At 50.6% G+C, this 23,909-nt stretch overlaps 1 protein-coding gene across 1 annotated transcript; it reads right to left on the minus strand.

Moving 5' to 3' along the window:
• Positions 1 to 11,346: 11,346 nt before the first annotated feature.
• Positions 11,347 to 23,460, minus strand: IVD (isovaleryl-CoA dehydrogenase). The gene is made up of 12 exons (XM_060618942.3): positions 23,269 to 23,460; positions 21,796 to 21,885; positions 21,499 to 21,550; positions 19,269 to 19,438; positions 18,725 to 18,818; positions 18,394 to 18,530; positions 17,054 to 17,150; positions 15,308 to 15,401; positions 14,729 to 14,810; positions 14,078 to 14,182; positions 13,930 to 14,002; positions 11,347 to 13,229 (listed from the first exon to the last, which is right to left on the minus strand). The coding sequence occupies exons 1-12, from the start codon at positions 23,419 to 23,421 to the stop codon at positions 13,096 to 13,098; spliced, it is 1,281 nt and encodes a 426-aa protein (XP_060474925.1). The 5' UTR covers positions 23,422 to 23,460; the 3' UTR covers positions 11,347 to 13,095.
• Between the last annotated feature and the right edge of the window lie 449 nt (positions 23,461 to 23,909).

Raw genomic sequence — 23,909 nt, forward strand, 5'->3', positions numbered from 1 at the left:
CAAGAGTTGCATGCTCTCCCGACTAAGCCAGCCAGGTGCCCCAGTTTGACAAATTCTTATCCCACAGGGCTTTCAAAGAGATTAAAATGAGGAGCCAATGCTGAAGTTTTTTGAGATTTACAGTAAAAAATTTTAATTTAAAAAATTTAAAAATTTAAATAAAAAATTCCAGTTCCTCTCGAAAAATCAGAAAATCTGGCTACCTTTGGCCCACATTTCCACTTGCAACAATAGGCCAGTGCCAAATAGCAAATGCCATCTTCCTGGGACAAGCATGCTTAAGTTTGCCACGGCCCCTCATGGTCCTATTCAGGCACTTGTAAGACTTGCCTGACCCCTGAAGGTTTTCATTGCGCCCACAGCAACATAGATGGGTGTTATGGTCTAGGCCTTTAGGGGTGTCTACTTCCCTTAGACCTACTTGGAAAGCCTTGCTACATTCTCACAGGTCATCTCTAATAGCACCTTTATTATTTTCCCAGGTGCAGAAGCCATAGACTCAGGCTGGAGATGAAAAGGTAAATTCAACATGGTTCAGAATTTTGGGGCTTCTCTAAATGACTACTCACAAGAGTGTGGTATAATGTCTTGCAAGTAGTAGGTGCTTAATGTTTGACGAACTGAATAGGAAACGATTAGTAAATAGTAACTGACTAAATACATTGAGGGAGAAGGGAAAGCCGTTCCAAGAAGCATGAATGTCTGAGATGGTCTGGGTGTAGGTTGCTTGGGACCTCATCTTCCCCAGGGTCACTGCTGTCATGGCACTTGTCTGCTCAGATATCAAATGGGAATATTTTAAGGGAGACCCCTCCCTTGAGGAATCCCACGGGCTGTGGACTAGGAGTGGAGGGGTGCACCCACTGGTTCCTTGAACCCAGACCTGCAGACTCCTGGGATGAGGAGGAAACCCAGATCTGGAACGGGCAGTGACTTGAGAGCCTGCAAAGCCAGGGGTCTTACAGAAGGCATGGGCAGGCACTTAACACCCGTTTCTCTCTTTAATCCTCAAAAACCCTATCGGGTAAATATTATTCTCACATTTACAGTGAATGAGAAAACTGAGACCTGGAGAATCTAAGCAACTCCTCAAGATCACAAGGGTTTGGAGTGGCTCCGAACCTTTGCTTCTTTAAGTACAGCAGTTAGCATAAAGGTTAAACAAAGGTCTAACCCTTTGTTGATCTAAAACCTTTACTCTTTCTACATTTCACATAGTGTAGTGGTTAAGAATAAAAACTCTTTAGCCAGACTTCCTGAGTGGAAGTCCTGGCTCTGCAGCCTCCTAAAACATGCAAAGCTCTCAGAACAGTGCCCGACCCATAGCAAATGCCCCCAAACACTAGCAGTTATGAACCTACTTCATCACGCCTCTATCGGGCCATTCCTGCAGTCTGCCCTGTTACTCTATTGGAATCTGGTCCTGTACCTCCTGTTTGCACCCTGTGTCCCATGTGGAGTCCCTACTATGTCACGCCCATGGCTGTGTTCTGTCCACCCAGCCGCACGCAGTATGTCAGACTGTGGCTTCAGCCAGGCTGGATGCCTTCCTTTGCTGGGTCTGAAGGAGGAACCAGCCTCCCTTCCTAGGACTCTTCCATGACACCCTCCCAACACCAGGGCTGTCTCTGTGACCCCAGCCATCTTCCTCAGCATTTGGAAAGATTTCCCTTGGTATCCCCAATCACAGTCCCCAAGGTGAAGTGGCCCCATCTCCTCTAGGCTTTCAGCCAGAGCCACCAACCTCTCTAGTCTTCCGAGGCCAAGAGCAGAGGGTGAATCACCTATGGCTGTTTTGCTATCTTCTCTCAACCTCAGTGAACCCGTAAGAGCCAGGACGAGCCTGCCCAGCAGAGACACTCCCTGGAGAGGTCTCCGAACTACAGTCTGAGCCACAAGTACTGCGCTAACCAACTATGGCCCTACTCAAGCTCAGCAGGGTTCAGGCACCAGTGGGACCTGGGAGGTGATGCCAGTAACATTGCTTCTGACCTTGGAAAGCTTCTCCTCCACCCAGCAGTGGACCCTCTGGAACTGAAGAACTTGACAAAGAGTCTATGACTCAAGCAAGACTGAGTCAGACGACAAATAGCTGGGCAGGTGACACCAAGACTCAGGCATGAGATCTGACAAATAGTTTTCCCTGATTCTGAATATGGTTCTATTTTTTAAAATCTTACAAGGGGGTTTGTGAAATTCACAGTTATATGGGCAACTCTTCTTTCTTAAGAAGTATACGGGGGAAGTCAGCAATTACCCTTTTTGCTTGTGTCTCTCTGCTGGAGTGTGTTCTGTGATGATATGTAACATTCCTAGAGAGATTTCATGAGCCAGGCATTGTGTTAAGTTCTTTCTTTGCGCTCATTTAAACCCAACCAGTCTTAGGAAATAGGTTCTGTTATTATTCCATTTTACTGACGAGGAAACTGAGGCTTAGAAAAAGTTCCACAACTTGTCCAGAATCACAGTTAATAAGTAATGGAGACAGGGTTCAGATCCCAGCCTTGTCACTTTTAATTGTTCCTCTGTCACTTGTTCCCAAATGAGCTTCTCCCAAACAATTCTCTATTCTTCTGTTTTCCAAACGTCTGTTAGCAACTCATTTGGATTTTATACATGAAGTTGCTGTGAGTAATATTCATCTGTTAGACTGGGGGCAAAATGTTGTGAGCGTATTGTCATATTTCTTTATAAGAGGAATATTCCTTTTGCACAGCCTCATCAAAAGTACCCTTTCTCTGCCCTCTGCACTCATTTTGACACTGAAGTAACAATGTGGTCTTTCGGGAACGTCAGGTACACTTCAACCAACTTCCAGTTACAGGCAAACCCAGTGCTCTCTTAGTGAGTTGATTTTGGGGTAAAGGCACCACCTCCCACCAAATTTCCAAAGCCTGGAATATTCTAGTCTTCTTTGGCGCCTCCCTTTCCCTTGCCAGCCACCACCCATAGCTAATCCATCACCACAGCCTGACTGTCATTTACCACTTCCACTACCTCCTTCTCCACACTCCAGGAACTGCCACCCTGTCATGGACGTCACCTCCCCCCCGCCCCGGAACCATGTCTGTTTTCCATGCGGCAACCAGAAGATCTTTCCGAAACAGGCTGTATCATATCATTCTGCCGCTTCAGCCCTTCTGAGGCTCCTGCTGGCTGTCGGGCTAAAGATCTGAATCTGGGACTCACACCTGAGGCTGCCCCAGTGGGGAGGCTCCATGATCCCAGCCCCAAATCACACTCCTGTACCTGAGATACTCCCTCTCTCTCAAGCCAGGCTGAGCAAGTGAGTAGTTCCTGGGTGAGATCTGTCTCTTCGACGAGGCTGGGGGGGGGGGGGGACCACGCCTGCATTGGGTCCCTCTGCTTCCCCACCGCCTGGTAAGGTACCTGCACATGGTAGTTTCTCAGGAACAGTTACGGAATGGCGAATGATTAAATGACTGTCAGAGAAATGAAGCCTTTGCCTGTGCCACAGTGGCTCTGACATCGGACTGCTTTGCCAGGTGGCCACAGGGGTAGAATTTTGTATCAGCTTAGAAATTAGTGTTTTAGAATTTTGTATCAGCTTAGAAAATTACCTCCTGTAAGCACACTGTGTACCAGGCCCTGCCTGCTGCTCTTAAACTCACTCCTCCCAGCCCACTCCTTCCAGGCTGTTTTCAGGACTAATTATGATGTTACCTTGACCTCTGAGTCTTCGCCGTTTGTGAGTTTTGTGATTTGTGTATATTTTTACTATAAAATTTGCTGACTGGATTAATTCAGTGACCGAATTACAATAGTTACATTTCCCACAGAGCAGACTCTGAAACCTAAACACATAAAAGTCACAGTTCTGGCTTTGGCAGTCCAGATGGCTTCTCCAAGAAGCTAGAGTCTGTGGCCCCAAAACCCTGCTCTTTCAGCTGCTACTAAAAAGATTGGAGAATTTAGTTCAAGGCAAAGCCTTGGGATTTCCTCTGCCCACTTCTGTCCCTCCGCACTGCAAATCGGCCCTTTATGTTTTACTGAAATCTGATTTCATTTAGGGGCACCTGGCTGGTTCAGTCGGTTAAGTGTCTGACTTTTGATTTGAGCTCAGGTCATGATCTCACGGTTTGTGAGTCTGTGCTCTGCGCTGACAGCATGGAACCTGCTTCGGATTCTCTCTCCTTCTCTCTCTGCCCATCCCCTGCTTACTCTCTCTCAAAAAATAAAATAAATAAACATTTTTAAAAAGTCTGATTTCATTTAGATAAGCTCAGTGGAGGTCTATAGGAAAGAGGTGCTCCCTTCCAGCAGCCCCCAGGGCTGGCATTCATTATGCAAGCATTTATTGGGTGGGCACCTCTATTTAGCCAGGCTTAATGCTGGGAATACAGCACCAAGCCAGAGACAGGTAATGTTTGGGTGAGCAATGCTCAGCGCTGGGTCTTAAAGAATGGAGAACACTGAAATTGATTGGGGTGATAGAAATGATCTGTTTTATGTCTACCTCCTCAACTAGATTGTAAGCTCCTCTGGCCCCACAATTGTTACTCTGCTGGCACACAGTGGCCCCTCAGTAAATGACAGTTATTCTTAACTGAGCTGGGCATTGGTGTGGTTGGAGGGGGCAGGAGGCTGCATGGGGGCAGGAGGTCCATCCATTGATTGAGGGCTGGGTGGTGGGCCCAGGTAACCCTCAGACTCTGAACTTCAGAGAGATGAAGTTTCTAGGAGGCAGCATGGAAATGAGTTGCATGATTGTTTCTGGTGAGAGGAGCAGGCTGGGGGTGGGGTGGGTGGAGGAAAGGGGCTTATCAGAGGACCTTGTGGGGAAGCATAAGATGGTTGAGTCCATAGGAGTGGCCACTTGGGGCTTCCAGCCTTGGAGCAGAAGGGACATAGAAGTTTATGGAATGCAGAATATGGGAAAGGGTAGGGTAGCCATTAGAAAGGGAGATGCCCCAGAGCTACCACTGAGAAGCCAGTGTTTCTCTGTCTGCCCCTTCTTGAGGAGGGCTAACAGCCTCACTTACAGATCGTCTTGTTAACTACTGGCAACAAGCTCCACACTCCAGGGGCTCTTGCCCCCCTGTTCCACGGCTTACTCCAGGGCTCAGGAGTCCAGGACAAGAGGCTCCAGCCCCCTGGGAGGTATGGGTGATCAGGTAGAGAGAGCAGAAAAACCATAGCACAAAGCTCTCCGATAGGCCCCTAAGGGTCGGGGAATGGGGCATGGGGCAGGGTGAGGTGGGGGTGTGTGGCAGGGTTCCAAGTCCCTGGGAAGCCAGCACAGAAGACTAAGGAAGGCCCCGCTTGCTTTCCAGTGAGACTTCACCTTACTTCACTCTGGAGCCAGGCAGCGTCCCAGGGAGGGGTTGGCACCCTGAGAGATGGAGATACCAAAGGCCAGCCTGCTTCCCATCCCCTCCTTCTCAGCCTTGCAGAACCATGGGGTATAGTCTGCCCAGGGGTGCCTGGGAGGTGGGAGCAGGGAGAGAGGTGGTGAAAGTGGCTGGCCCTTGCTGGGTCTGAACTGTTGCCAGCTCTGGGTGTTGGAAGTGGTGTCAGCCCAGGAGCAGATCCCTGCTCTCTGAAGCAACTGCAGTCACACAAAATTCACAGGCCTTCAGCCTTAATTAGCAATCTTGCGGTGGCCACGACCCCACCCTTCCACTTTGGGCCAACAGCAGGAGTCTGGAAAGCAAGAAGGACCGGGCAGGCTGTAGGCCAATGATGAAAGACAGCAAGTTTCACCTCCATACAGCCTGTTCTTTCAGATTCCTCCTTCCCCTGTTTTATTTATTTTTCTTTAAGATTTTATTTTTAAGTAATCCCTACACCCAACGTGGTGCTCAAACTCACAACCCCAAGATCAAGAGTCACATGCTCTACTGACTAAGCCAGCCAGGTGCCCCCCTTCTCCTATTAAAAAAAATTTTTTAATGTTTTATTTATTTTTGAGAGAGAGAGCACATGAGCAGGGGAGGGACAGAGACAGAGGGAGGGAGACACAGAATCTGAAGCAGGATCCAGGCTCTGGGTTGTCAGCACAGAGCCTGATGTGGGGCTCGAACCCACGAACTGTGAGATCATGAACTGAGCCGAAGTTGGACGCTTAACCAACTGAGCCACTCAGGTGCCCCTCCCCTTCCCCTATTTTAAATCTTAATTCACCTCACAATAAGTTTAATTAAACAATTTTACTTCAACAAATAAAGGGACCTACCGCATAGCCAACCCTACCCAGCCTGGCAGCGTCAGACAGGACTCCAATACGGACTAGAGACTTTGCTACCCCATTCCCATCAATAGAACAAGTATTTGGGGTGGGGCCCCCCGGGTTGTCCTGAAAACACTCAGCTTTGCAGAATCTGCGTGTTGGGAGCCCCGGCGGATGCATCATTGGATGCACCGTGGGGACTCTCAAGGCAGGCCCGGCAGGCGGCCCCCATGCTCTGCTTATCTCCCGAGGGCAGCTGCAAGCTCATGCTCCTTGCCTCTGCTCCTATGGCGTGTCTAACAGCCTGTCTCTTGGTGTGTATGGCTGCATGCGTGTGTGTGTGTGTGTGTGTGTGTGTGTGTGCACATCCATGTTTGGCCCTAGATGGGCACGAGGGCACAGATGTGTCTGGATGGAGAGGCGTCCATCTCTGTGGCTCCAGGCATAGCCCTGATCTTTCCTTCTTCGAACCTCCTTCTGCTGCCGGCAAGGGCAGCCCCCTGTACTTCCTCCACTGATCCACTGCCCTCCCCTGGCAGGAGGGGAGGAGGGAAGATACTGCTTGTGCTATAAGGGCCTGAGACATACCCAGGCCCGGAATATAGTTCGTCTCTTCAAGAAAACTCCCACCTGCCTGTCTGGCCCTTACTCTGCCATGTCTTCCAGGGAAAAGCCGTGTCAGATGGCTTGGTAGAGTAAGCAGAAACATAAGTGTCTCTGAGGCTGGTCTGCGCTACCTCAGTGGTCCCTCCCAGGCCCTAGCTGCTGCATGGCTCTTAGTTTGTTTATAAAGGTTTGTGGACCATGTGGTTTATGGGCCTGGGCGGGGAAGCAGGGATCTACACACTCTTTTGCCGACTTCTTTCCCTTGCGGAAAATAAGCTCATGGAGGGTTGGCCCTGGCTGGCATGCCACCTCTGCCCTGGGTCACCTCTGGCGGCATCCATCTAAAAAACATAGGCATACAACAACGTTGGAAGACGGTTTGGAATTACCTCATGAAGCTGATCACACGTATACCCTACAACAGAGAAATTCCATTCCTGGAAATGTACCTAGAGAGACTCGCACACATGAACCAGAAGACACATACAGAATGTTTTAGACTAGCCTCAAACTGGAAACAACCCAAATGTCCATCACCACTAGAATGGATAATTAACTTGTAGTATTTTCACACAATGGAACGCTATACAAGAAAAAACCTTGACCAAATTACATCTCCACTCATTAACATGAATGAATCTTTAAAAACTATACAGTGAGGGGCACCTGGGTGGCTCTGTCAGTTAAGCCTCCGACTTTGGCTCAGGTCACGATCTCGTGGTTTGTGAGTTCGAGCCCCGTGTCGGGCTCTGTGCTGACAGCTCAGAGCCTGAGGCCTGCTTCGGATTCTACGTCTCTCCATCTCTCGGCCCCTCCCCTGCTCATGCTCTGTGTCACTCTGTCTCTCAATAATAAATAAACGTTAAAAAAAAAATAAAAATAAAAACTATACAGTGACAAGCCAAGGAAGCACGACACAGAATATATTTAGGCTGAGTCCGGTTATAGAAAGTTAAGAACAAAAACAAAAACAGGCAATCTAGACAATAGGATTTAGGGATATGCAGAGAGGTAGGAAACCATAAAACGAAACAAAACAGAACAAAATGGGAGGAGAGGATTGTCACTAAGCTCAGGATGGGGGCTCCTTTGGGGAGAATGTGTCAGGGAGGGGCACACGGGCTTCTAAGGTACTTGGAATATTTGTTGACCTGGCTGCTGGGTGCACAGGAGTTTATTCTTCTTCTTTACACTGCAGTTATGCATGTTACATACTCTTCTGTATATATCATACATTGTACACAAAAAGAAAAAAAAGGATGGTATTGCTCAACTCTGCCCCTTTTCCCCATCAATCCGCATTCTTGTTCTCAGCTGCCAGAGGAGGGGCCAGGGTCCCTCATCTCAGTTCTTTTCTGTTTCCCAGTGGGTCAGAGGAATATGGGGGGTGAGGGCCTCCCCTCTCCAGCTGGGCCCTGGCTACTCCGGGGTGAGAAGGCCTGGGGAAAGCAGGGCCAGGCGAGGCCGGCTGGCTCTGCTCTTTCTGCCAACTCTGGGGATTAGGCCAGGGCTCTGGCCCACCTGTTACTTCACTCATTCGGCATGAACATAGCCACTGAGCGCTTACTGTGAGCACTGGGTGCTGTTGGGAAGGTTCAGATAAGTGAGAAATGGTCTTTGACCTCAAAGACCTTACAGTATATACTCAGAGGTAATCATGTATACAAATAACATGGTACCAGAAAACGTGAGTTAAGTGTCACATGACTACTTATCTACTCTTTCAATAAACATTTGTTGAGCACCTATTATGTACCAGGAACAGCGCTGGACAGTGGACATATAAAAGGCAGTTAAATCATAATCCTGGCCCTTAAGTTCTTAGCCTAATGCACAGGAAACACACATACAAGGTAAATGCAACAGTGGGGCAAGGCCACTGTTGCAGCTCTGCCCAGGGAGAAGCAGGAAGGACCCCCCTGCTTAGGATAGGTGAGACAGAGATGGAGGAGTGGGGAAGGTTGGAGTAGAGAGGTCTTCCTAAACATTCAGACCCTGAACTGAGACTTTAGGGATGAGGAAAACAAGAGCAAGGCGAAGGGCCGGAAGGACATCTTTTGCAGGGGGACCAGCTAGGGCAAAGCCACAGGGGGAAGAAACAGCGCCTGAGGACTATTTGCAACCGAAACACAAGCACTCAGCAAGGATGGGGAGAGAAGCAGCTGGTGGGGACAGCCGAGGGGGATCAGAGTCATATTTGCTTTGCAAAACCTTAAATTTTATAGGTGCTGAGAGCCATCGAAGGATTACGGGGGAGCTGGAGAATTCACTCCAGCTCAATATAGAGGAAGGGTTGAGGGGCATGGATTGGAAGAAGACAGGCAAGTTGTCAGGTTGTTTTGGATCCAAGAAATATCTAGGTAGGCTAGCTCTGTCTGAGAATAGGTGGGTGGTGGGTGTAGGAGACACCAGCTCCCTGCCAAGCAACCAGGTGGAGCAGAGGGAAAAGAAGGCTCCAACCCAGAACTAGCTCTGGGCCCGGGGTACTAAGGAGCACTAAATGTGGGCAGAGGATGGCAAGGAATGTGAATGGGACTGTGCACCATTTGATCCCAGGGTTCCCAAATGCTGGCTTGTGGACAGGACTGGCCCAAGGAAGTGAGGAAAACAGGGCAGGTAATGAGCTTCTTAGAACTTTTTTTTTTTTTTTAAAGTAAGCTTCAAACCCAGCATGGTGCCCAACATGGGACTTGAACTCTGAGATCAGAGACTCTCTCTCCTTTCCTTTCTAAGTCTCCAAGACATTCTATCTGTATCTAGTCTCTCTATATCTTCAATAAACTCTGCTCTCACTAAAACCAACCAAACACAAAACACCCAAGATCAAGACCTGAGCTGAAATCAAGAGTCAGACACTCAACCAACTGAGCCACCCAAGCACCCCTGTAATGAGCTTCTGATAAATTAAATGTATGCACTTTGAATAACTATCCTTAGAAGTGTTTGCAATTAAATCAGTAAAGAAGCATATCACTGAGAGGCATAAAGTGAATTACCAAGAGAAATCTAAAAAATTCAAGAGTGATTTCATCCTGAGAAGAGGGGTAGGGAACAGAGGAGGATTTTTTTTTAAGTTTATTTATTTATTTTGAGAGAGAGAGAGAGAAAGTGCAAATTGGGGAGGGGGAGAGAGAGAGAGAGAGAGAGAGAGAGAATCTCAAAGCAGGCTCTGTGCTGTCAGCACAGAGCCCAGGGAGGGGCTTGACTTACAAACTGGGAGATGGTGACCTGAGCAGAAATCAAGAGTCAGAGACTTAACCAGCTGAGCTCCGACTGAGCCACTTAGGCACCGTGAGATTAAAAAATATAATAAACCTGTTAAACTATCATGTTTTAAAACTCATTAACATAAAATATATACAAAATTTTAAAAGGAAAAAGAAAGCACTGGCTTTTGTTCTGAGTTTACATCCCTCTAGTTGCTAAAAGTGGGTTTTTTTTGGCATGCAACTATACAAGGTAGATATCCAGCTTCTCCTCCGCTCCCCATCATGTCCTCATTTGCCAAAACAACAACAACAAAAAACACCCAAAAAAACGTCGCTGAATCCTTTGCATCCTGAAATCAGACTGGGAGCCGCTAGTCCTAAGCACCCGGCCCAAGGCCCGAGAACAGCGCGCCTGTAATCCCGCGGCCGTCCAGCAGAGGTCAGGCGAGTTCCACACAGGCCCTGCAGAGCCGCGCCCCAGCCCGAGTCTGCGAGTCCCGGCAGCGCGCTCTCGCTCTCCGAAACGTTGTCCCTCCGCGAAGTGGGTACAGGGAGGCCCCGAGACCTGCCCTAGCCGAGGGGGTCGCGATCAACGGCCACCTGGGGTCTAGTTCCTGGCTCTGCCTGGCGGGGCGCAGACTGGGCGTCTGCTGCCAAATCAAAAAGAGGGTTCCCCTCCCCAAGTCTCGCAAGGCGTTGACACCCGCTCTGGCGCCACTTCGCTCCTGGGCGTGGCTAGCTCACCACCGTGTTCGGTGCCCATGGGCCACTCACCTTCTCCGTCTTCCGGAAGGTGGCCCTGTGAGACATTGTCTTCTGCCCTGGGTTGTGGCGAAGACCAAGGAGCTGATATGTCAAAAGGGGACATAAGAGTGCTACATAGGCAAGCAACTATTACTAGATGATATTAGAATGAGGATTCAGGCCTCTGGGGAAGTGTCCTCTACGCCCCAGGTCAGTTATTTTAAAAGGTTGCCCAAGCCTCAGAATTGCTCTTGGAGATGTGCTTGAGTCTGGGGTTGATCAAGGAATCTGCATTTTACAGGTTGCCAAATTCTGATGAACAGTGTCTCCAGACAACACTTGGAGAACCATTCTCAGTTTCTGTTGCCATCCCACAGGACAAACAGTAGGAAAACAAAGAATGGGAGGGTAGGCAACAGGGGAGCTGGGCTGATAGTGTGACCTGCCTAAAATTGGAGTGGAATTAGCAGCAGCCCTAGGAAGGAATAGTGCTGGCAGCTGGCTTTATGGTTACAGAACGCATGTGAACCTCAAACTCCCACCAGAACCAAAGTGGAAGTGCCCCCTGCTCTTCCATTCACGACTCAGGCTGCACCCTTTTATTTATTTATTTTTGCCTTTATTTTAAAACATTTCTTTTCTAATTCACATAGAGCATCAGGAGAACAATCACATTCTCCCCACGTTGGTGGCAGGGCTCCTTAACCCACACAGACGAGGAAACATTCCATTTTGTCACATTCTGAAGGTCTCTAGACTGTTCCAGCTACACTTTAAACCCAGCAAGACCAGTGTTCTGGCCACATTCATCTCCAACACAACAACGGGCAGGGTGGGGACGTAAGAGGACAGTGCCCCAAGTCCTGGGTCTCCCCCTGCTTAGGATGGAACTGGGCTGGTGTTGGTAAGGCGCTAACTCCACCTGTCTCAAGCATCAGGCTGGAACAGCACTTGGCTACAGGCCAGGACCAAAAGTCAGAAAGGCACCCCTGGGCTGAAAGCCAAGAAAACGAGTTCTTTTAAGGAATTTAGATAGCGTGGAACAACCCAAGCCCATTCCACTCTTGACTGCAGCTTGGGGTGGGGGGGTGGGGGCAGGCTGGCATTCTCATTTCTGCTTATCTGGATTCTAGCTTCAGTTCTGACCTTGAGAAAATCAAATTGTCTTGATCTTCTTAAATACCATGGAGATGGTGTCCAGAAACTTATAAGCTTCCTTCTAGCTCCAAGACTGTTAACCTCTCTGGGCGATCTGGGAAAGGGAGGTTAAAACCTCTTCTGTCCTAAAGGCGGATGCCACCTCTTTGTCCCACATCACCAGTGAGCAGGCTGAAGGGCAGGAGGGTAGCACCTGGACTAGCCCTTCGCCAAGGACATAGGGCTAGAGGCAGACAGGAGGCAGTAGCAAGTAGATTGCTTTTCCCCCAAAACATCAGTTTAGAAGCAGATGGGTTTGCTTCTCAGTATGTTTAATACAAAATGGCAGCAGCCACTGTTCTGTTGTAACAGAAATAGCCATAGGGTGTCCAGAGAAATGTACACAGGCAGCCTTGGCTGGAGTTGAGCCGCCAACCATGCTTGCTGTGGGCTGTCATCCGGTCAGGACTGGACAGAGCAGTGCTCAAGGGCTCAGAGGTGCTGCCACAGAGACCCGTGCTGAGCCGATCCCTCCCAAGCACACTGACCTCTGACCCATGGTGGAGTCCAGGTAGCACAGGTGTTCTGAGATGCCTATTCCCCAAGCTCCACCCCAACATGGCGTGATCTCAGCCCTAACAAATGGAGCCCCGGGGGAACAGAGCAGCTGCTGGGAGTGGATGCCTCTAAAAATCAGCAGAAACAGAGGCTAGGTTTTGGCAGGTTTTTTCCCCCCAGAAAGAAGAGGCTACCAGATTCAAATACATGGAGAAGAGCAATGCTTCTTGTGTCCTGGGCTCCCTGCTAGAAGTGTAGCTGAAAAAAGGGGTGGCTGCCTGCCTGCCCCCAAGTGCCCACCCAGGGGAATGTAGGGCCCGGAAGTTAGAGAGTCACCAAAGCCTTCCCGACAAGCCCTGGAAGAGCCAGAAGGCTTCCTGCTGAGTCCATTTTAAACCACTGAACACTTTTCAGTTAGGCCCTCCACTGGCCATGGCCTTCATTAATGTCCCACAGAATCTTCAGACCAGAAAGTGTGGCTACAAATGCCCCTTCCACCCCATGCCTGCCCACATCTTGCCGTGTCTGGCCTGGCTGGCTGGCCCAGCTCTGAGGCCTGAGCACTTGGCAGCTGAGCAGCAGGAGAGCCGCTGTATCTCTGCTTCCAAAGAAAGGCCTCGAGGTGCTGGGAAAAGGGGTGAAGGGTCGGGATTAGTGGAAGTCTGCGTTGAAGGCTCTGCCGATGATCAGTCGCCTCACCTCACTGGTCCCACCCCCAATCTCATACAGTTTGGCATCTCGCAGAAAGCGGCCCATGGGAAAGTCATTGATGTAGCCATTGGCACCTGCAGCCAGGGTTTGGGCAGAGAAGAAAGGACAATAAAGGGTGATGGGCAGTGAGGAAAGCTAATAGAAAGCCAAGTTTATAGAAACACGCCAGAGGAGGACAGACCGATTGAAGAGAAGCAGCTAACACTGGTGAGAATGTGGGGAGTACCTGGCTGCGGGGTGGGGTGGGGGGGGAAGGGGTGGGTGGGTATGGATGCACGGGGCTGGAAGGGCATCCAGAGTGCTGAGGTACCAGGCAAAGGTCGGGAGAGCCACTGGCAGACCTGGGAAGGGGGGCAAAAAGTCACTGCGGAGTACTTACTGGGTGCCAGGTCCAGCCAGGGAAGTTAAGTAATTTGCATGAGTCACAAAACCGGGCAGTGGTAGAGCAAGGGTTCAAACCTAAGTCTTCTGGCTCAGGTGTGTACTCTTAACTACTGTGCAGCAGTGAAACAAGGCCATCTAGCCCCGGAGGCTTATCTCCCTCCCCATTTCCTACGGTTCACAGGACCAGGCCAGAAGGAGGAGAAGGGGCATTGCTGAAAGTAGGAACAGCTTGTGACCTCTAGCACTTTTCCCCATTTGTTTTAAGATGTCCTCCTAGTACCTGGGGCGGGAGCCTAAGGGTACCAGCTTCACTGCAGTCAGCCAAAGCACAGAGTGAGTGAAGAGGAAGCCTCTTTCTGTGGTTGGGAGTAGGGAGTGGGGGCCACTCACCAAAACACTGAATGCCATCCAGAGCTACCTGTGTGGCGCACTCAGCCGAGTAAAGAACCACCCCTGCGCAGTCCTGTGGGAGGAGGCTCTGGGTCAGCGGGGCCCTGCCAGGGCCCCGCAGGAGGGAGTCCCAACGGCCGGCCCTTACCTTGGGAGTGCAGTGGCCCTGATCACAGGCCTTGGCAACATTGTAGACGTACTGCCGACACGCCATGAGGCGGGTGTACATGTCGGCCATCTTCCCCTGCATCAGCTGGGGACAAAGGAAGGTCACAAGTCAACATGCTGGAGCCACATTCCTCTCAGACGCTCCCCCTAGTTGCCACAAGCAGGTCAGCAGTAGTGACCTGATAGCCAGGCACGGGGATACCAGGGCACAGAGAGAGACAGCACTTGCCTAGGACAACAGGGATGGCCAGAGAGCTGCCGTCGCTATGGACTCTGCACACTGAAATGGCCCTCCACCTACGGCAACCCACATTAACATCCCATGGTGGCTTCAGACCAGGAGGTGTGACTAGAAATGCTGCTCCCTCTCCCCCTGCCTGCCTACAATCTGCACGCTTCACCTTGCAGCCTTACGACATCTAGCTCATTGATCTCAAATAGGAAGTGAGGGGACCTGTGATCACCCTCCCGACAAGTTCCAAAGCCAGGGAGCATGCCGAGGCCTGCATTCCAAGCATTCAGACTCATGTTGGTGGCAAGAGACAGTAATAAATGAGACTCTTGCTCATTTATTAAAGAAAATTTGAGCCCAATGAAAAAAGTACATTTCAGCACAAGCATTTCCATTCACCTGGAAGTGGCCAATCTTCTGGCCAAAGGCTTCCCTCATGTGCAGGTAGGGAATGGTGTGGTCGAGGACAGCCTGCATGAGCCTGCCAGGAAAGAGAAAGACACTGGGGAGGTGCCTTGCTGTATCCCCATTGCCACCTGGGGTGGCAAAATGCCAACGTGGGAAGGCTTGGGGTGATATAGCTTGGTAAGACAAGGAACTGGAGTCCCAGGGAGGAGAAAAGGAGCATGAGGACTCTTATCATCCCTGCTCAGTCACTGCCCTGACTGCCCAGGCCTTAGGCCCCTTTCCCTGACACCAGATAGAGTGGCAGGACCTCTGTGCAGGCAGGCCGTAGAGCCTGGGCATCCTGTTCCAGCCTGATTAATTAAGCAGGATAGTCCCTTAGGCCCTTTGTCTCTCATATAATAATATTTACCTTCATTGTGAAGAAATTAAATATGGGAGGAGGACGTTTGTTCATTTCATCTCCAGGAAAGAAGGTGCATCTTCCAGGAGGCGGCTCCCATTGGCCCCCAAAGGGAAGTCGGCGATGGTACCGCCTGCCAAAAGCCCAGCTCTGCCAAGCCTCATACTCACCCAAGGGGCCCACCAGCCAGCACCAGCCGTTCCAGGTCCAGCCCACTCATCAGCACGTAGACGCCCTTACCTAGATGGCCCAGGATGTTGGCAGCTGCCAGAAAAAATGCTGGTCAGAGGGAAGAAGGCTATTCACAGCCTCCTCATTAAAAAAAAAAAAAAATTTTTAATGTTTATTTATTCTTGAGAGAGACAGAGCATGAGTGGGGTAGGGGCAGAGAGAGAGGGAGACACAGAATCTGAAGCAGGCTCCAGGCTCTGAGCTGTCAGCACAGAGCCCAATGTGGGGCTTGAACCCACGAACCGTGAGATCATGACCTGAGCCAAAGTCGGACGCTTAATGGAGTGAAGCCACCCAGGCGCTCCCAGACTCCTCGCTTTTATAAAAGCTGCTAGGTTTGGTACCTAGCTTTCACACAGGCACTAAAATGTCACCTGACCTCAAGTAGGGTTCTGAGTGAGAGAAAAGAATGAAGTTTACCACTTCCAGTCAGAAGTAGAGCTTGCTAGAGGGACTCTCCCCCCACACCGCCAACCCATCAGGCACATGCGCGTGCGCGCACACACACACACACACACACACACACACACCATCCACAAGACCAGACACAAAGTCCCCATCCTTAGATCTTCCCCTTCTCTTCCTCAATTGCCATGGAACCTCTCCCTAGTTCTTTTTATCCATGCCCATAAAGGCGAGAATTAGTGTCCCCCAGGTTGAGTCTGCTCTGCTCCAGTATCATCCCCTCTCACCCTGACAAAAGTGATCTATGGAAGAGTCTTTGTCCAAGAGATGGGTCATTCAGTGCTAGTTACAGAAACTGCTAGGGGCTGCTACTGGCTGGCTCAGTCAGTAGAGTGTGTGGCTGTTGATCTCAGGGTCATGAGTTCAAGCCCCATGTTGGGTGTGGAGCCTACTTATAATACAGTACAATACAATACAATACAGAAATTGCTGAACGCCTCTCCACCCTGGAAGCCAGGACACTGGATGGCCTTGGGAGGTGTGAACAGGAAACAGAGAACAGCATGGACACCACTGACCTGCCTGATGATGGTGGTTGTTTCCTACCGACACAGAAGGATCTGTACTGATTACCCCTGCTCCCTAGAGCTCCTTGTAACCAAAGCATCCTTTTCTGGGGTCCTGGGTCACCGGGGAAAGGGATGGTCAATGGCTGAGGCACAGAGCCCACCTAGCTGGCCATCGAATCTATGCCCATTAATCATGTCTCATTAGCACATGATGGGTATGCTGGCTCTCCCATGATGTGTCATGTTTTCAGTTACACTTCAGGGGTGAAAATACTCGAACTGCCAGGTTTTCACTGAGTCTGGCTTCCATCAGTTTATTTGAATGGTTGTTAGCATCATTCATGCCTACCTCACAGGAACTGTTCAGGGACACACACAAACGAGGATGTCTGAAGGACATTAGAGAGTGAGGGCACATCTTACCTGTCTGTTCCAGACACTGGAGTCCCACCCTGCACAGTGTGTTATCCATAGAGGAAGAAGCACCCTTCATTGTAGCCATGGTCAGGCACACAGCTCTGGCCAGAAGGACGGTTGCCCGGCAGCCCGAGTCCCACACGGACAGGCCAATGGGCAAGTGGAGCAGTGGGAGGCCCATTGCCTAGACGCATGTCATCGGTAAGCTGACAATGGTGAGCTTCTCTTACCCAGAGATGGGCTTTCTCGGTTTATGAAAGGGTCAGGACAGGGGTTGGTCCATTCGAGACTCACCGGGAACCTTGCAGTCTTCAAAGATTAGCTCGCAGGTGTTAGAGCCCCTCATCCCCAGCTTGTCCAGCTTCTTGGAGGTGCTGAAGCCAGGCATACCCTTTATAGGAATAAAAGGTGGCCTGATTACAGACCAGTCCCCAAGGAAGGCTAGTAAAAGGCAGACTCCTGGGAAACGCCTGCCTTCCCATCCAGTCCCTGAATTTGTACAACACACTGCATCCTACTCTCAGGGCCCCCACTCTGTATGACTGCTCTACTCCTTGACGCTCTGGCCCTAACACCCCCCCACCCCTGCTGCTAGGTGCATTCTCCCCACTTCTCACCAGAGCAGTTCTTTCTCAGTGAAACACTCACTCCCTGGGTGCTCCCTGACCTTTGCTGCCTTTGTTTCCTTTCCTCAGGGGAGAGCACTTCCAAGACCCTCTCTGCAGCCCACTCAATTCCTTTGCCTCTGTACCCGAGTCCCACCCAGGATCAATTCAGCCATCTATGTGCTTTGGCCTGGCTAATCAGATTCCGAGTGCATTGCCCAAGTGACTAGCAGAGAGTGTCGGATGGACAGGCTGACAGGAGTGGTGCCACAGGACCTTGAGATTTCCAACCTCAGCCAGCCCTTTGGACCCTCACTTTTCCTATTCTTCAAACCTGGTCAGCCCCTTCTCTGTGGAGGGTATTGCAAACCTTTATGATACTCATTCATGGGATTCTCTCCCCAATCCCCCACTCCTGTGGTTCCCAGCCCTCACACCTTGAGGTCATGAGGCAGATGGCTCCTCCACCATCACCTGTAACCCGGCCTTACCTCTTTCTCCTGGCTCACAGTTGGGCCTTGCTCACCTGCTCCCACACACTTCAATGTCTCCCTCTCCTCTTTTCCTTTCTCTCTACCAAATAATTTGCTCAGTTCTCTCCCAATCTTCAAAACAAACTCAAATGCCCACCTTTTCATTCCAACTCCAGCTCTAGCTCCCCCCTGCTTTGCCGCAGTCTTTGGTCACCGCCCCACCTGCATTCTCATTCATGCTGTGGTCTCCAGAGCTGCTCTCCCCAAGGCCACCAATGACATCCTCGTTGTCAAAGCCAGTTGCCTTTCAGTCTTCATCTTCCTGGACTGCTTTGTGTGGCCTAGCTCTACGGAAGGCTCCACCATTCTTTGACTTGACCCATCCTGGGCTCCACTTTGGCCACCCTCCTTTCTGTCAGCTCTTGTGCCTCACCCCCGCCTCAGGGAGCCTTGGCAGAGCACATGCTGATTGTGTCTGCCACCAGCTGAAGGGAGCCATCTCTGGTACCACCGTCAGGAGACAAAAGCCTCCCGTCATGCACTGTCCTCCACTCACCTTCTCCACGATAAAGGCCGTGATGCCTCGAGAGGCTGGCACAGCAGCCAGATCAGTCTTAGCATAGACAATAAGGATGTCAGCGTCGGGGCCATTGGTGATCCAGAACTTGTTGCCATTCAGGATGTAGTGATCGCCTAAGGACAGGAAGTTAGCTACTTGCTCAAGCCATGGTGGCCTGTCTCACCACTCAGTTCATAGACCTGCTGCTGGGAAACAGTTCTGGAAACCCAGCAGGGGCCACCCCTGGTTACTACTCCCTCACCCTGAGGAGGTCTGTCTCTCTGTCCATTTCAGCTCCCACTCCAGAAGCTCCCAAGAGGTGCCTCACCTTTCTTTTCTGCTTTTAGCTTCATGGAGACAACATCAGAGCCAGCGTTGGGCTCACTCATGGCCAGGGCTCCTATGTACTCGCCGCTGATCAGCTGCAAGGGAAACCGCAAGGGCTGGTTATGACTCAGAAGTGCCCTACAGGAGCTCACTTGTCCTGCTTTCACCTGTGCACATGACACCCCTTCAAACGCATCTCAGACCAGGTATTGGTAAAGTCCTAGAAGAGAAGCCCACCGTCTACAAAACTGAAAATATCTCTGCTTTCCCATTCCCTTCACAAGGGAAGCAAGTCCTGGTCTTGCATTTCTTAGAATGCTCTGTAAATGTTGTCCAGGGACCGACTCAGGACTTCTGGTCCTAGTTTTAATTCTTCTTACCGAATTATTTTAAAGCAAATCCCTGACCCTTTCCTCACTGTACCCGGTTGAGGGCAGCACACTGTAGGGAGCAAGTCTGACCGGCCCTTGCCGACAGGGGAGGGTGCCTCAGTGTTGGTGGTGGCCCTGTGACACTGGCGTGTTTCTCCATTCCCATTTCCTCACCTTGGGGAGGTACTTTTCCTTCTGGGCCTCATTTCCATTGCGCACAATTTGGTTGACGCAGAGGTTGGAGTGAGCGCCGTAACTGAGCCCCACTGCTCCAGAAGCTCGAGATATCTCCTCCATCACCAGAACTTGTTCCAGGTAGCCCAGGCCAGAGCCGCCATACTGAGCTGGGAGTGGAGGTGATGCAGTAGAGTGGAAAAGGTAGCCCAGATTAAATTGGGATGTTCACAGGAATGATTATTGGCAGCAAAGAACATACTCTGCAGCACCCATTCCCAGTTACCCCTAGCAAGGTTGACAGGCTGATGCTGTGCGCTCTGATTTACAAGCTCACAGAACTGGTTTTGTCTGCTGCCTCTGGTCAGCTGAGGCGTGGTTCAGGAAATAGTCATTGCAATGCCTGCATTATCCCAGATAGACCACTTGATGAAGACAACAGAGCCTGAGCACCCGCTACTTGGAAGGGCAGATGAATAAATGGAAGAGGACCTGGAGTTAACCAAGAAACACAGAGAGGGAGGGTCAGAGCACTAAGAATAGGTCCCAAGCAAAGAATGCCATGTGCAAAAGGCCCGAGGAAGGTGAGATTTCATAGCACAGGTGTTTAGACTTAATAAAGCAGGATTATCAAATCGATATATTGAACACCTTAAGCTCACACAATGTTACAGGTCAATTCTATCTCAAAAAAGTTAAAACAAAACAAAAAAGCAAAACTAGTATCCGGGAGCACGAGAGCCACAGCTAGTGAATTTCAGAACTCCTCACCAGAAAACGTGGCTTTTCCTTGGCAACTGATCCCAAATCGACAGGTTTGGACCATCTGGTGCTACCACCCTCCCACCCCCAGCCTTGCTCTTTGGGTAAATCTTGGTAAGACTCTTTGCACACAGGAGTGCCCGGCTGGCTCAGTCAGTGGAGCATGCGGCTCTTGATCTTGGGGTTATGAGTTCGAGTCCCACGACAGGTGTAGAGATGACTTTAAATAATAAAATAAGATCTTAAGAAAAAAATAAAAGACTCTTTGCACACGTTTACTCTGACCAAGGAGTCAGGCTCATCCTAGGCTCCGGGAAAGATTAGCCCAATTCTCTTCAGTCTGGGAAGGAAAGACCACAGGTGGGTGACATTGGACAGAGCCACCAGGACAACAAGGTGGAAACCAGAGCTCACCAGAACTGGCTTTCTTGGGGGGGGGGGGGGCTCTTAAACCCCCAAGACACAGTGGAAGGAAGTCTTGTTTGGGAGTTTCCAGTGGCCTTCCCCCTACCATTTTACTTTTTAAGTAGGCTTCACACCCAGCACAAAGTCTAATGCGGGGCTTGAACTCAACGGCCCTGAGATCAAGAGTCCTGCTCTTAACTGACAGAGCCACCCAGGTGCCCTGCTCCTACCATTTTCCATTAGGATGGGTCTAAATTTTTAAGTCTTCCATTTTGTCATTACTCTTAAATCAGCTCAAATCCCAGGAATTGTCTCCAAGCAGCAAGAGGGGGATGTAAGAACTGTGTTCTGCCTCTGGTCCAATATAAGTACAAGCTGAAGCAGCGTGGGCTGTCCAGGCCTCGGCAGGTAAGACCACAGGCTTATTTCTTCACTGGGTACTGCAAGCCCCACTGGGCCTCTCCTTCAGAGGCCAACATCCAAACCGAAGCCCGTCAGCTCTGTGCCCTCTCCTCCTGGAAACAAGTAGTAAGACCCATAGGGGACAATGGGCAGGCCAGGGAGAGCCTATTAAAGACATCATCTGGCCACCTCACGGGGAGGCTCTCAAAATAAGCTCCAGGGTCAGCTGTGGGCACAAGACATAGGCAGTCCCCACAGGGACACCCCTGTCCTGAGTGGTCCTGCCTAGATGCTCCTGGTAGAGTAGAACTTAGGGAGTAGAGGAGACAGTAAGACATGCAAGACAGTTGCGTGATAATGGAGTTTTCTAAACTGCCCAAATCACCTGGGGGAGCTTAGTAAGCATGCAGAGTTCAAGAGTCTGATCCTCATCCATCACCGCACTGGCCTCATCTCTTTGCCTTCCAGATGTCACTGCCTAAAGGAATAGAGTGGACTCTTCTCTGGGCTGATAGTCTTCTGTGGGTGCTTTCTCAGGTCCAAGAGGAAGTTTCTGCCCCTGAGTTTCTTTTAGCATGATCTTTCCCCTCCTCTCCTGTTTCTTTTGGGAACAGTGCAAAAGGGCATGTGAGTTCTCATTAGGGAAGGAAACTATACTCACCAGGGGCAGTGATGCCTAAGACCCCCAGGTTTCCCAGCTGCTTCCAAAACTCCTGCCAACAGAAAGGAGTGCAGTGAGCTGTGAGAAGGCAGCCAGTCTCAGGTGTCTGGCACATCTGGAATGAGACCCAGACGCTTCACAGATAGGGGCTGCATTCTTTGGGAGCACATTTACCACAAGACTGTGTGAGCTCTTCCAGGTAGCGGTTCGATTCCCAGCCCAGACTAGCCCAGCCCCCAAGCTGCCCCCTTGTCGCTCTGCACCCCCCCACCCTCTGGCGTGGGCATCATGACTCACTCGAAGGTTCTTGAACTCATTGCTCTGATCAATCTCCTGGGCCTGGGGGGCTAGGTGCTCCTGAAGAAACTTAGCCATGGTCTGACGAAGCTAGAAGGAAAGAGGTGGACAGATGCCACTGAAACACTACACTATTGCCACTAAGAACAGCATCTTCACTATCGAGGACACATTCAGGAAAACAGGCTACAAACAACCCACCAAACAGCATCAGATTGAAACTTAGAGGGCATACTAGTTTATACTTTCCCAGAGATGATCTTTATGTCTTTTAAGGTCCTCAGCTTAGACAGCTTGAGTATTTTTTTAAACAGTTAAAAAATAAATTTTTTTAATGTTTATTTATTTTTGAGAGAGCGAGAGAGAGAGTGCAAGCGGGGGAGAGGCAGAGAGAGAGGGAGACACAGAATCCAAAGCAGGCTGTGGGCTCCGAGCTGTCAACACAGAGCCCGACATGGGCCTTGAACTCACCAACTGTGAGATCACAACCTGAGCAGAAGTCGGATGCTTAACCAACTGAGCCACCCAGGTGACCCAGACAGCTTGAGTATTTTTAAAATGTCACTCCCCTAAATAAGATCACTCCATGCCTTTTCATTATACCTAGAAGGCTCTTTACTCAGGCCTATTAAGGCCCTGCATGAGCTGACCCCTCCTGACTCTTCCAGCCTTCTCCAGTACCTTCCTCACCCCCACTCACTGTGCTCCAGCCCACCCTCTTCAGTTTCTGGCACATGCCAGGCTTTCTGCCCCTGAGCCTTTGACAAAAAGGATACCCAAAGAGATTAGAAACTATTGGCAGAAACGTTTGAGAGCCAGGATTGAACCCCTTCCTGCCTGAGGTGATTCAAAGCTCTGTTTACTGACTGCAAACCCAAACGGTTGCTGGCGTTTCTAGAAGCTCAGGCACTTGCTTAACAGGAGAATCAGGTTCCTGGGGAATTCTGTGCCAGCATCCAAATAAAGTCACTTTCTTCCAGGAAGGCTCTAGTTCAGCTCCCTCTGTAAGGACCTTTCAAGTTACAGTTCGGCGTTGTGCTCTGACCCAGTAGGCTGAAGAATTACAGCAGATTACACTCTGCATTTCAAAGCCCCTAAGGTGTGTATTGGACAAAGATACCCTGATGATGATGATTAACGAGGCTTGAGAACCACAGTCTTAAGGCAGTGTTCAGATGTAAGTGGACTTTAGACAGATTAAGGATCTTTCCGTCACACTCGAGTGGCTCTGCCAATCCTCCTCCAAAACACCATCAGTCTCCCAGCAGCCTTCTTTTCTCTGACTCCTTATCTAACTCGAAAGCTAGGCTTTGCTGCCTCCACAGAAGTGAGGTTGAGACCAGCGCCCGCTCTCGCGCTCCCACTGCGGCAGCAGGGTGGGCGCCGGGCAGAGAACGTCGAGGCGACCACGGAGCAGGGCGATGCGGCCTGGCCAGCAGGCCTTGGGGCCCGGAAGGGGATCGGGCTCCCTACCTGCTTCTGCTCCTCGCTTAGCCCGTTGATCGCATCGTCCACGGGCAAGAGGGAGTGGGCCCGCTGTGACACGACGCTGGCGAGCGGCGCCAGCGGAGTCCGCAGCCTCCAATTCGCGACGCGCAGTCCCAGAAGCCAAGCTGCGGTCGCCATCTCGCCCTTGTACTGGAAGCTGAGGCAGAGCGCCAGAGGCAGGGGCGCGGAGCCCGCCCCGCAGGCTCCACCAATCCCGGGCTTCGCTGCCCCCGCCCAATCGGCGAGGGGTGGGTCTCCAGCAGCCTATCACCCTCTGCTGCCGGCTGGAACGCCAAGCTGGCCTTGGCCACAACACGAGCCAATCAGCGGTGACCTTCCACCTAACTACGCCGTGGTGGGGTTGGTGGTGGGGGCGCCGGAACCGCTATGATGAAGTCACTCCTAGGTTGGGACTTTTTTTTAGTAGAAGAGCAAGAAAGGCGTTTTCTGAGTGGAGTAGTGCCTCACTACTCCGCGTTGAAGTAGCAGTCTGTAGTTCCTCTGCAGGAAAGGAAGTGTTAAAACAGCCTGGGATGCCCAGTGCTTGGAAATAAATTGTTAAAGCCATGGGATGGCTAAGAAGTGTTGGCTCCAGTGTGCACACTGTTAGAAGTCAATAAATGTTG

Source organism: Panthera onca, chromosome B3 (assembly GCF_046562875.1).
Source record: "Panthera onca isolate mPanOnc1 chromosome B3, mPanOnc1 haplotype 2, whole genome shotgun sequence".
Lineage (NCBI taxonomy): Eukaryota > Metazoa > Chordata > Mammalia > Carnivora > Felidae > Panthera > Panthera onca.